The sequence below is a fragment of the Diaphorina citri genome, unplaced genomic scaffold (genome assembly GCF_000475195.1).
Source record: "Diaphorina citri unplaced genomic scaffold, Diaci psyllid genome assembly version 1.1 scaffold1375, whole genome shotgun sequence".
NCBI classification, from domain to species: domain Eukaryota; kingdom Metazoa; phylum Arthropoda; class Insecta; order Hemiptera; family Psyllidae; genus Diaphorina; species Diaphorina citri.
The window spans coordinates 34,823-48,613 of NW_007378801.1; the positions used below are offsets into that span (position 1 = coordinate 34,823).

At 25.5% G+C, this 13,791-nt stretch overlaps 1 protein-coding gene across 3 annotated transcripts in view; it reads left to right on the top strand.

The window, feature by feature from the left end:
• The first annotated feature begins 7,905 nt into the window (after positions 1-7,905).
• The window catches only part of LOC108253206 (ribosomal RNA small subunit methyltransferase B-like), a 7,901-nt gene continuing 2,015 nt past the window's right edge, over positions 7,906-13,791 (top strand). Inside the window, exons 1-2 of one of the 3 annotated variants that reach the window (XM_017446740.2) lie at positions 7,906-8,974; positions 9,246-10,312. In XM_017446740.2, coding sequence (XP_017302229.1) covers positions 7,942-8,931 — 990 coding nt within the window. In that variant the 5' untranslated portion in view covers positions 7,906-7,941 and the 3' untranslated portion in view covers positions 8,932-8,974; positions 9,246-10,312. Of the gene's footprint in view, positions 8,975-9,245; positions 10,313-13,791 lie in introns of those variants that run through there. The other 2 variants (XM_017446741.2, XM_017446742.2) reach the window with 2 other exon arrangements.

Sequence of the window (13,791 nt, forward strand, 5' to 3'; positions counted from 1 at the left end):
GTTTTGATGCTCAATATGTACCTGGTTATGATTGTCATGGTATGCCTATAGAAATTCAAATTGAAAAATTATATGGTAAAAATTTATCTCCAATTGAAATTCAAAATAAAGCAAGAGCCTTAGCTTATGAAAAAATTGAACAACAAAAAATGGATTTTATGAGGCTTGGTATATTAGGAGAGTGGGATAATTCATATAAAACTATGGATTTTTTAAATGAAGCAAATGAATTACGTGCATTTGGTATTATTTTTAAAAAAGGTTATGTTTATCATGGATTAAAACCTGTTAATTGGTGTTTTGATTGTAAATCTGCATTAGCAGAAGCGGAAATAGAATATAAAAAAAAATATGATTTTTCAATTTATGTTGGTTTTAGTTTTTCTGAACCAGAAAAAATAAAAAGTATTTTTAATTTAAAAAATCTTCCAAGCGGAAAAGGATATATAGTAATTTGGACTAGTACACCATGGACTATTCCTGCTAATCAAGCATTACATGTACACCCGGAATTTGATTATGCTTTAGTGCATATAAAAAATGATCCTCCTTTATTATTAATTTTGGCTTTTAATTTAGTAAAAAGTTGTTTAAAAAAATTTGGATTCAAAGGAAATATTATTGGGATTTGTAAGGGAATTAAACTCAGCAAAATAAATTTTTTTCATCCGTTATCAAATATTGATATAAATTATAATAGATTATCTCCAATTTATTTAGGTGATTATATTACTGTTGATAGTGGTACTGGTATTGTACATTCTGCCCCTGCCTATGGTATTGAAGATTTTTTAATTTTTAAAAAACAAAATATGAAAGATAGTGATATTATTAATCCAGTTATGGATGATGGAAATTTTATATCTACTTTACCATTATTTGGCGGTATGTCTATTTGGAAAGCTTCAAAATTAATTTGCTCCTATTTAAAGAAAAGTAAAACTTTATTCAATATTGAAATGTTTGAACATAGTTATATGCATTGTTGGCGACATAAAACACCAATTATTTATCGTACTACATTACAGTGGTTTATTAATATGGATAAAATTCCTAAAAATGAAAAAAAATCTTTAAGAGAATCCGCTATAACAGCTATTAATAAAATTAAATTTTTTCCTTCCTGGGGAAAGGATAGATTAAAGAGCATGATATTAAATAGGCCAGATTGGACTATTTCACGTCAAAGACATTGGGGAGTTCCAATAGCATTTTTTATTCATAAAAAAAGCGGAAAATTACATCCAAAAACATTGGAATTAATTGAGTTAATTGCTAAAAAAATAGAACTTAATGGAATTGAAATATGGCAAAATTTAGATATTAAAGAATTTTTAGGAGATGATGCGGTAAATTATAAAAAAAGTAATGATACTTTAGATGTTTGGTTTGATTCTGGAATTACTCATCAAACTGTTATTCGTGGTTCACATAAAAAACAATTAATATTTCCAGCTGATTTATATTTAGAGGGATCAGATCAACATCGTGGTTGGTTTCATTCATCTTTATTAACTTCTATTATATTAAATAAATCTGCGCCTTATAAAGCGTTATTAACACATGGTTTTGTTGTAGATTCTAAGGGTAAAAAAATGTCTAAATCAAAAGGTAATATAATAAAACCACAAAAATTATGTAATTTATTTGGTGCAGAAATTTTAAGATTATGGGTTGCTTCAACAGATTATTCAAAGGATTTATCAATTTCAAATGAAATTTTAAATCGTGTAGTCGAGACATATCGTCGTATTCGTAATACATTAAGATTTTTATTAGCTAATACATCTGATTTTAATCCAAATATAAATATTATTAAAATTTCAGATATGGTAGAAATTGATAAATATGCAATTATTAATATTACAAATTTACAAAAAGAAATTTTATCACATTATCGTATGTATGAATTTCATATGATAGTATCTAAATTACAAATATATTGCTCTGAAGATTTAGGTAGTTTTTATTTGGATATCTTAAAAGATAGATTATATACTACTAAAAAAAATTCACATGCTAGACGTTCAGCTCAAACTTCTATTTGGCATATTAATCAATCTTTATTAAGATTAATATCTCCAATATTATCTTTTACATCTGAAGAAGCTTGGTCTATTTTTTCTGATAAAAATTTTTATATAGAATCAGGTGAAACTATTTTTACACAACTTCATTATAAATTGCCAAAAGTTTATAATTCTAAGAAATTATTATATAAATACATGATCTTAAAAAAAATTAGATCAAAAGTTATGCAAAAGTTAGAAAAGATTCGTAGTACTGGTATTATTGGTTCCTCACTTCAAGCTGAAATAATATTAAAAATTAATAAATTGGACTTTGAAATTTTAAATGAATTTGGAGAAGAATTAAAGTTTTTTTTATTGACATCTTCTGTAAGTTTATTTCAGATCAAAAATTTATCGGAGGAATGTATTATAATTAAACCATCTATTTATAAAAAATGTAATCGATGTTGGCATTATCAAGCCGATGTTGGTGAAAGGGATGATTATCCTGATTTATGTAATCGTTGTTTTAATAATTTATTTGGTATTGGGGAAAAACGTTATTTTGCTTAATTTATTTTAAAATATTTTTTTATTAATAAATTAGCAGAATTATTATGAAAAAAAATTTATTATGGATTTTTTTGTCTTTTGTAATATCTTTTGTTGATCAATTAAGTAAAATATTTATAACTAAATTATTTATTTATAAAAAAATATTAATAATTAATTCTTTTTTAAATTTATTTCTTATATATAACTATAAAAAAATAATATTTAATTTAATTTGTGAAAAAATTTATTTACAACAAAATATATTAATCATAATTAATATTTTTATATTTTTTTTAGTTATTTATTTTTTTAAAATTTTTATAAAAGAATATATTTTTTGTTATGGGTTATCTTTTTTTTTGGGAGGTGCAATTGGAAATTTTATAGATTATGTTTTATATAATTATGTAATTGATTTTTTTGATATACATATTAATTGTTTACATTGGTTTATATTTAATATTTCTGATAGTTCTATTTTTATAGGAATTATTATAATCACACTAGATAAGTTTAAAAAATATAAAATATTTTAAATTATAATTTGTTATAAGCCAATTATAGGAAAAATTTTAATAATTTTATGAAAATTTTAAATTTTATTAATATATGTCCTTCATTTAAGAATATTATTTTTTCAAACGTAACGAGACATCTCCTGAGGAGATTGTTATTTTACCAAATTTAGTATTTAATAGTAAACAACCATTTTTATTAATTCCAATAACAATACCTTTTTGAATTTTATTTAATTTTAAAATATCAACAGTTTTATTAGTATAAGCGTGATTAAAATTCCAATATTTCATAAATATAGAAAAACCATAATGTTCAAATAATTTTAAAGAATCAATTAAATAACAAATAAATACCGCTAATAATTTTTCATGTTCCATATTTAATAATTCTGAAATATTACCAATATTTATTTTTTTACTTAATATACGTGGCAATCCGAGATTTAATCCTATTCCAATAATAGCCCAATTATTATTTTTTTTTTCAATACATGTATCAATTAATATTCCACAAAATTTATTACCATTTAATAATAAATCATTTGGCCATTTTAATTGTACTTTTTGTCCAAATTTTTTTAATGCGATAGATAAAGCGATACTAATTACTAAAGGTAAACTAGTTAAGTATTTAAGAGAAATTTTAAATTTCCATGCGAGAGAAAAAGTTAATGTTATTTCTGGTTCTGAATACCAAATACGACCAGCCCTTCCTCGTCCAGCAGTTTGAATTTTCGTTGCTAAAAATGTTGGATGAAACAATAGACCAGTATTTGCTATAGATAATAAATTTGAATTAGTGGAATTAGTCGAAAGAATTGTACGAATATCAATTTTAGTATCAGTGTTATAATTATAATATAAATTTTTAATACGTGAAGTATTTAAAGAATGTGAATAAATATTCATAATATTTTAAAATTAAAATTGAAAATTTTTTTATATAGTAAATATAATTAAATAAATTTATCATATAATTTATATTTTAAAAATTTAAATTATTTTTATTCTTATTTCAATATTACAATATTATGATCTCTAATACTAAATTTTTTAATATAAATGGTTCTGTTGGAATACTTCATTGCGCTATTAACTTTCCAAGTTCAATAAAATTATTAAAACTAAAAGGTGTTGTATTGATAGCGCATCCTCATCCATTATTTGGTGGAACAATGGACAATAAGGTTGTACAAACTCTAGTTAGAGTTATGTTAAGTTTAGGTTATATATCAATTCGAATGAATTTTAGAGGAGTTGGGGCATCAAGTGGTACGTATGACTCAGGAAATGGAGAAACTGATGATATGGAAATTTTATTACGATATATTCAAAAAAAATACCCATATCTCCCTATTATATTAGCCGGGTTTTCATTTGGTACATTTGTTCAAGCAAAATTACAAAAACGTTTAGATAAGGAAATATCAATTAAAATATTAATATTAATTAGTGTTGCTGTTAAAAAATGGTTAATACCAGAAGTTCCAAAAAATACAATTATAATTCACGGTGAACTTGATGAAATTATCCCATTAAAAGATGTTTTTTTGTGGGCTAATCCATTAGATATTCCTGTTGTAGTAATACCAGGTGGAGGACATTTTTTCCATAAAAAATTACATCATATTAAAAATATAATAACACAGATGTTATATAGTTATTAAGTTAATATTTTTTTACAAAAATTTTATAATTTTACTTATTAATAAAAAAATGATAAAATTCTTTAAAAGATAAAATGGTACAGGAATATGTTCACAAAAAATTTTTTATTGGAGTTAACGTATGCCTAATGATTATCTTTTTACTTCAGAATCTGTATCTGAAGGTCATCCTGATAAAATTGCTGATCAAATTTCTGATGCTATATTAGATGAAATTTTTTTAAAAGATTTAAAAGCTCGAGTTGCAGCTGAAACACTATGTAATAATAATTTAATTGTTTTATCTGGAGAAATAACGACAGATGCTAATATTGATTATGTCAATATAGTACGCAAAACTATTAAGGATATTGGATATAATAATATTGATTATGGTATTGATTACAAAAGTTGCGCGGTATTATTAATTTATAATAAACAGTCTTTAGATATTGCTCAAGGAGTTAATGAGGGAGAAGGACTTAATTTTGATCAAGGAGCTGGAGATCAAGGTTTAATGTTTGGATATGCTTGTGATGAAACACCAGAATTGATGCCTTCTGCTATTTATTATTCTCATCTTATTGTAAAAAGACAATCAGAATTACGAAAGAATGGTAATTTACCTTGGTTACGTCCAGACGCTAAATCTCAAGTCACTTTAAGATATGATAATGGAAAACCGGTAGCTATTGATACGATTGTCTTATCTACTCAACATGATCCAGAAATACCATATAGATCTATTAAAGAAGCAGCAATAGAAGAAATTATTCGACCAATAATTCCTAAAAATTTATTAAAAAATACTCGTTATTTAATTAATCCAACAGGAAGATTTGTAATTGGAGGACCGAAAGGAGACTGTGGTTTAACTGGTCGTAAAATAATTGTTGATACTTATGGGGGTGCGGCACCTCATGGTGGGGGAGCTTTTTCAGGGAAAGATCCTTCTAAAATTGATCGTTCTGCTGCATACGTTGGACGTTATATAGCAAAAAATATTGTTGCTGCTAATTTAGCAAAACGTTGTCAAATACAAATATCTTATGCAATTGGAGTAGCAAAACCAACTTCAATCATGGTTACTTCTTTTGGTAGCGGTAAAATAAGCGACGAAAAATTAACTATGTTAGTTAAAAAACATTTTGATTTACGACCAAAAAATATTATAAAAATGCTTAATTTATTACGTCCGATTTATAAAAAAACTTCAGTTTATGGTCATTTTGGTCGTAAAGAACCAGAATTTACATGGGAATTAACTGATAAAGCTGAAGTATTAAAAAATTCTGCAGGTTTGTAATTTTTTAAAAATTTAAAATACATTTTTGTAAAATATAAATATAAATAATTATGAAAAATTTAACACAAAAAAATAATTTTATATCAAAAGATTTTGTTATTGCTGATATAAATTTATCCCAATGGGGTAGAAAAGAAATAGAAATCGCTGAAACAGAAATGTTTAGTTTAATTTCTATTAGAGAAGAATTTGTAAAGAGTAAACCTTTGAAAGGCGCGCGAATTAGTGGTTCAATTCATATGACGATTCAAACTGCTGTATTAATTGAAACATTAAAATGTTTAGGAGCTGAAGTAAGATGGTCTTCTTGTAATATTTATTCAACGCAAGATCATGCTGCTGCAGCAATTGCTAGTAAGGGTATTCCTGTTTTTGCATTTAAGGGTGAATCTATAAGTGATTATTGGGAATTTAATCATAGAATTTTTGATTGGCCAGGAAACTCTAATACAGAACAAGCTAATATGATTTTAGATGATGGAGGTGATGCTACATTTTTATTACATTTAGGGGCTCAAGCTGAAAATAACATATCTATATTATCTAACCCATGTTCAGAGGAAGAAGTATGTTTATTTAAATCTATTAAAAATAAATTAAAAATTGATTCAAAATGGTATTCTTCTAGATTAAAACAAATAAAAGGAGTAACTGAAGAAACTACTACAGGTGTTTATCGATTACGTCGAATGTTTAAAGAAGGTAAATTATCCTTTCCCGCAATTAATGTAAATGATTCTGTAACTAAGTCAAAATTTGATAATTTATATGGTTGTCGTGAATCTTTAATTGATGGTATTAAGCGAGCAACAGATGTTATGATTGCAGGAAAAATTGCTGTAATAATTGGTTATGGTGATGTTGGAAAAGGATCTGCTCAAGCAATGAGAGCGTTATCAGCTCAAGTATGGATAATTGAAATTGATCCAATTTGTGCGTTACAAGCTGCTATGGAAGGATTTTTAGTTGTAACAATGGAATATGCGAAAAAATATGGTGATATTTTTGTTACATGCACAGGTAATTATCATGTAATTACACATGATCATATGAGAGATATGAAGGATCAAGCTATTGTTTGTAATATAGGACATTTTGATAATGAAATTGAAGTAGAAAAATTAAAAAAATATAAATGGGAAAATATAAAACCACAAGTAGATCATATTATTTTTCCAGATGGAAAAAAAATCATTCTTTTAGCAGAAGGTCGTTTAGTTAATTTGGGATGTGGAACTGGTCATCCATCTTATGTTATGAGTTCTTCATTTGCTAATCAAACACTCGCTCAAATTGAATTATTTAATAATACATCTAATTATCCTATTGGAATATATACCTTACCTAAAATTCTTGATGAAAAAGTAGCTCGTTTGCAATTAAAAAAATTAAATGTACAATTATCAAAATTAACAGATCAGCAAGCTAAATATATTGGAGTTTCTAAAAATGGGCCATATAAATTAGATAATTATCGTTATTAAAAATAAATGTCGCAAAATAATAATAAAAAAAATAACGATTCTTTATCTTTTTATTTATATAATGCCGCAAAATTGATAATATATGTAAAAAACGGAATATCTTTAAAGAAAGTTTTTTCAAAAATATTAGATAAAAATAATATTTCTGAAAAAGCAAAAGGAGCAATAAAAGATATTACTTATTATACTATACGACATCTTAGGTTAGTTGAAATATTATTAAACAAATTAATTAAAAAACCGATAAAAATTTCAATATTAAAAGGATTATTATTTTGTTCTTTGGCTTTATTAATTAAAACAGAAAATAGGAATATAAAAAATGAAAATAAATTAAAAAATTATTATAAAATATATACTATAGTTTATCAATCTGTTAATGTCGTTCAATTTGATTCTAAAATAGCTTATGCAAAAAATATGATTAATGCAATTTTACGAGAATTTCTTCGAAAAAAAGGGGAAATATTTAAATCAAAAATGTATAATATTCATGAAAGTTATTGGAATTATCCGATATGGTGGATAAATCAGGTTAAAATTACTTATCCTAATTTTTTTCAATGGAAGAATATTCTTGATGTTGGTCATAAAAAACCACCCCTAACATTACGAATTAATCAACGTAAAACTACTCTTATTTCTTATAATAAACTTTTAAAAAAATCAGGATTGGAAACAACTATTATTGGACCATTAGCTATAAAATTACATACCCCGATTTCTATTTCTAAAATTCCTAAATTTTTTAATGGATTTTGCTCAATTCAAGATGCAGCCGCTCAATTAGCTGCACCATTACTAGATATCCGTTCTGGAATGTATGTATTGGATGCTTGTTCTGCGCCGGGGGGTAAAACTTGTCATTTATTAGAAATTGCAGATATTAAACTAATTTCGGTTGATAATAACTTAAGTAGATTAAATATGATTTCAGAAAATCTAAAACGATTAAATTTAAAAGCAACATTAATTCTTTCAGATATAAGTAAAATTAATTTAAAAAAATTATATATAGATATAAATAAAAAAACCAATAATCGTTTTAGATTTTATAAAAATAAATATTTTGATAGAATTTTAGCTGATTTACCATGTACTGGATCTGGTGTTGTTAGAAGAAATCCAGATATACCATGGTTACGAAGGAAAAATGATATTAAAAAACTTTCTAAATACTCCTGTAAAATTCTTAATAATTTATGGAAAATGTTAAAACCTGGTGGAAAATTATTATTTGTAACGTGTTCATTATGGTTTGAGGAATCAGAAGAGCAGGCAATTATTTTTTCTAAAAATCATAAGGATTCTATTAGATTAAATTCACCAGGTCAATTGTTACCAACTGTAAATAAAAAACAAGATTATGACGGTTTTTTTTATTCTTTATTTCAAAAAAGGAAAGAATAAATTTTATGGGCCTCCCGTGAGTCGAACACGGTACCAACGGATTCAGTTTTTTTATAGTTTTCACTATTTACTGGACTATCTCATCACCTTCAATAGTATAAATTATTGTTCAGGTGTTGGGCGTTTTTATCGGTAATTAAGAGGACTTTACCTCTCCGCTAGTCTCTGCACCTTTCAAAAATGTATTTTTGACTTGGCTCAGGATTACCATATTTGTATTATAAACTTAGGCTTCCCTGAATTAACCCAATTTTTAAAATCTTTAATATTAGATTTTTTTTCAATTTTCATTTCTGAAAAAAGTCACCATTTTGATGAGTCCGCTGCTCTAACCAATCATGAGCTAGAGGCCCTAATATTACATAGTATATAACTATTATATTAATTTTAAAAATTATTAATTTTTAAAATTATTTTTTTAATTTTTTTTTCCTTCTAAAAAAATTTTTAATTTATAATATCGAGAAGGATGACGTAATTTCCGTAATGCTTTTGCTTCTATTTGTCGAATTCTTTCTCTTGTTACATCAAATTGTTTACCGACTTCCTCTAGTGTATGATCACTTGACATTTCAATACCAAAACGCATACGAAGAACCTTAGATTCTCTTGGTGTTAATGAATTAAGAATATCTTTAACTACAGAACGCATTGATGCATTTAATGCGGCATCTGAAGGTGCTAACATATTTTCATCTTCAATGAAATCACCTAAATGAGAATCCTCATCATCCCCTACAGGGGATTCCATGGAAACTGGTTCTTTTGCAATTTTCATAATTTTTCTAATTTTTTCTTCTGGCATTTCCATTTTAATTGCAATTACTGAAGGATCTGGTTCTGAACCGGTTTCTTGTAAAATTTGACGAGATATTCTACTTATTTTATTAATTGTCTCAATCATATGAACTGGAATTCGAATAGTTCTAGCTTGATCTGCAATTGATCGAGTAATTGCTTGTCTTATCCACCATGTTGCATAAGTAGAAAATTTATAACCACGACGATATTCAAATTTATCAACCGCTTTCATTAAACCAATATTTCCCTCTTGAATTAAATCAAGAAATTGAAGACCTCTATCAGTATATTTCTTTGCAATTGAAATTACTAATCTTAAATTAGCCTCGGTCATTTCTCTTTTTGCTTTACGAGCTTTCATTTCTCCAGCAATCATTTTTCTATTTATGTCACGCAAATCATTTAATGGTAAAACAATATCTGTTTGTAAATTAATTAATTTTTGCTGTAATTCTTTTATGGAAGGAATATTTCGACATAAAATCAAATTATAATCATGTTGAATTTTAGTTTCATTGTCTACCCAATTTAAATTAATTTCATTTTCTGGAAAAACTTTAATAAAATGTAAACGTGGCATTCCGCATTTATTGACAACAATTTCTAAAATTTGTTTCTCTATTTGAGTAACTTGATTAATTTGATTTCGTAAGGTATCGCACAATTTTTCAATACTTTTTGCTGTAAATCGAATACCTAGCATTTCATTAGAAATATTATTATGTGCTTTTATATATGATTCTGAATTATATCCTTCTTTTTCAAATGCTTTTCTCATTTTATCAAAATGAAAAGATATATTAGAAAATTTTATTAAAGATTCATATTTTAATTTCTCCAATTGTTCTGTTGATAAATCAGCTGAACTAGATTCAATCAATATTTTTTCTTCATTATTATTTTTATTACCTTTAATAACACGATTATTACTAGAAAAATTTTTATCAATTAAACCGTCAACTATTTCATCTATCTTAATTTCATTTTTTGAAATTTTATCTGCTGCTATTAATATTTCCATAATAGTAGTGGGACACGAAGAAATAGCATGAATCATATCTTTTAAACCTTCCTCAATACGTTTAGCTATTTCAATTTCTCCGTCTCTAGTTAATAATTCAACTGAGCCCATTTCTCTCATATACATTTTTATTGGATCTTTTGTTCTACCAAAATCAGAATCAACTGTAGATAATGCTGCCTCTGTTGCTTCTTCAACATCATCATCACTAGTAATATTAGAAAGCATTAATGTCTCTGTGTCTAATACGTGTTCTGATACAGAAATATCCATATATCGAAAGGTTTTAATAATACTTTCAATTATTTCGTGATCGATAATATCTTCTGGAAGAAAATCATTAATTTCTGAAAAAGTTAAATAACCGCGTTCTTTACCGAGTTTAATTAATATTTTAAACTTTTTTCTTAAATTTTCGATTTCTTCTCTACTATTAGATTTTATATCAAAAGAAAATGCATTCTTTAATAAGGTTTCTTTTGTTTTTTTATTCTTGATTTTTGTTTTTTTATTAATAAATTTCATTTTGAAAGTGACATTTTATTTTAATATTTTCAAATTGAAAAAATTACCAAATGTTTCATTTTAATATAAAATATATTTTTTATCAATTTATTTTATTTAATTTTTTAGATTCTAATTTTTTTTTATGTAATGTTATTTTACGATAAATTTTTTTTTCTTGATCATTTAATGATCCTTTTTTTATTAAATCATTTAATTTATTATTTAATATTTGTATTTTTATTTTATAAATAGCATCTAATAATGTTTTTTTAGCAATTTCAATACTGTATTCAAAATTGTCTTGAATTTTAACAATAATTGATTCGAAATTTTTATTAATTTTTTTTAAATATTTTATAAATTTAGAGTGATCAATATCATTTTTAAAAATATGAATAGTATCAATTAATTGAAAAAACATTTTAACATAATTTTGTGAACATTTAGAAAATATAATCATATCTTCTGAATTTATCTCGTTTATTAATGATGGATAAGAAATTAATAATTTCATAATTTGATACTCAATACATATTGGTTGTATATTTTTTTTTTCTATAGTTTTATGTTTGATACTTGATGTATTTATTTTAAATAAATTATTATTTCATTAAATGATACTTTAATTATTTTAGATAAACTACTTATAATTTTAAATCTTAATGATGATGATAAATGGAATTATTTTAAATAAATATTCAATATTATATTTTGATTTTCAATATCTTTTATTGTTTTTAAATATAATTAAAATAATTCTTCTAAAAAAAATTGCAATAATGACATTGCTTCTAAATACTTTTTTGCTAAATATTTTATATCCAAATTTTCTAATATAACTATCTGGATCATATTTATCCGGCAAAAATAAAAATTTAATAATTTTATCATCTGTAGCATAAAGTAAACATACCTCTAAAGCTCTACGGGCAGCGCGGCGTCCAGCTTGATCTCCATCAAAGCTAAAAATTATAGAATTAGTATAAAATAGTATTTTTAATATGAGTGGAAGTGCATGCCGTACCAAGTATAGCTACTGTTTGCAAAAAAACCAAATTGTGATAATCCAATTACATCCATATATCCTTCAGTAATCAATACATAACCAGATTTTCCAATGGCATTTTTAGCTTCAAATAAGCCATATAATTCATTGCTTTTATGAAATAAAGGAGTTTCTGGAGAAATTTATATATATTTTGCTTCATTGGAATCTTTTATTAAGCGACCACCAAAACCAATTATTTGTCCATCAGTATTTTTAATTGGAAACATAATTCTTCCACGAAACCGATATACGCTTGTATTTTTCATAACAGGTGATTTGATTTACTTTATTTATTAATTTTATCTTTAACAACAACAGAAGAAGCTAATGTATTTAATATTATTATAATCTAAAAAAAACTTTATTTAATGCATTCCTGTTCAATTTGCTATGCTAATTAAAATTCTTAAAAATAATTTACATTTAATCCTCGTTTTTTAGAATTTATGTGCTGATTTGAATTTTTTAATTTATATGATATGAATCAAGAGAATTCTTAAGCCACGAAATTATAATTTAATCATTATGTGAATTTCTATTATTTTGATTCACATAATATTTTTTGTGAATTTCTCTTTTTCTTATCATTTATATTTGATTCTGTAGAGGTTTCGAACTTGATGCTAATTTAAATTCTTACGCGACTAAAAAATTATATTTTCATCATTCAGTGAATTTCTACTGTGCTGATTCAAATCCCATATGATGCGAATTTCTCTTTTCTATTTATGATTACAATCCTTGACTAGTTCGAGCGCTTAATTGAACATTAATAAATCATTGACGGTATTTAAATTAATAGCTTAGGAATTCTTATTTACCATACATATAATACATTTTGTGCGGTATCTTACGCTCTGATTACACTTATACTCATTGCTGATACAAATCCTTTAGAAATTGTCATGCATATGCGGAACACTGCTTCGTACATTTTAAATTACTAATTTTTTCCAGAACCTGATCTATGAATTTACCCATTCTGTTTCCGGTAGACCTTGTGCTGCAATCAACACCGGATAACTTCTTTTATGTCGATGCCTTCCATATTGATAACTGCAGCGATTTACAATTGACTGTAACAGATATTGCTCTATCCCATTAAATGATTTTGCCGTCAGCGTGGCTGTAATGCAGTTGAGCTAAAATGATTGCTGGAGAAATTGAAAGCTCTGGTAAAGCAAAAGCTTGCCATGACCGTGGCGAATTTATGCTGATATGTGATTCTTGTGCTGATGAAATATACTGACGATTTGTCTTATTTCTTGATTAATTCAGGAGCCAAATTGTGGTGTTAGAGATAAGCGGTTGATAAATTTGGAATATCGTCGTGGTTATAAAAGCATCTAGATCTGCAGTTTTACCACTACCTTTGGTTTTGGTTTGGGCACACCTCAGATACTATTTTCCGTGCTGATTTTAGAATCAGAACGTTCTACACATTTAGGATCAAGTCCGGTAGATTTCACGGACTTTCGTGCCA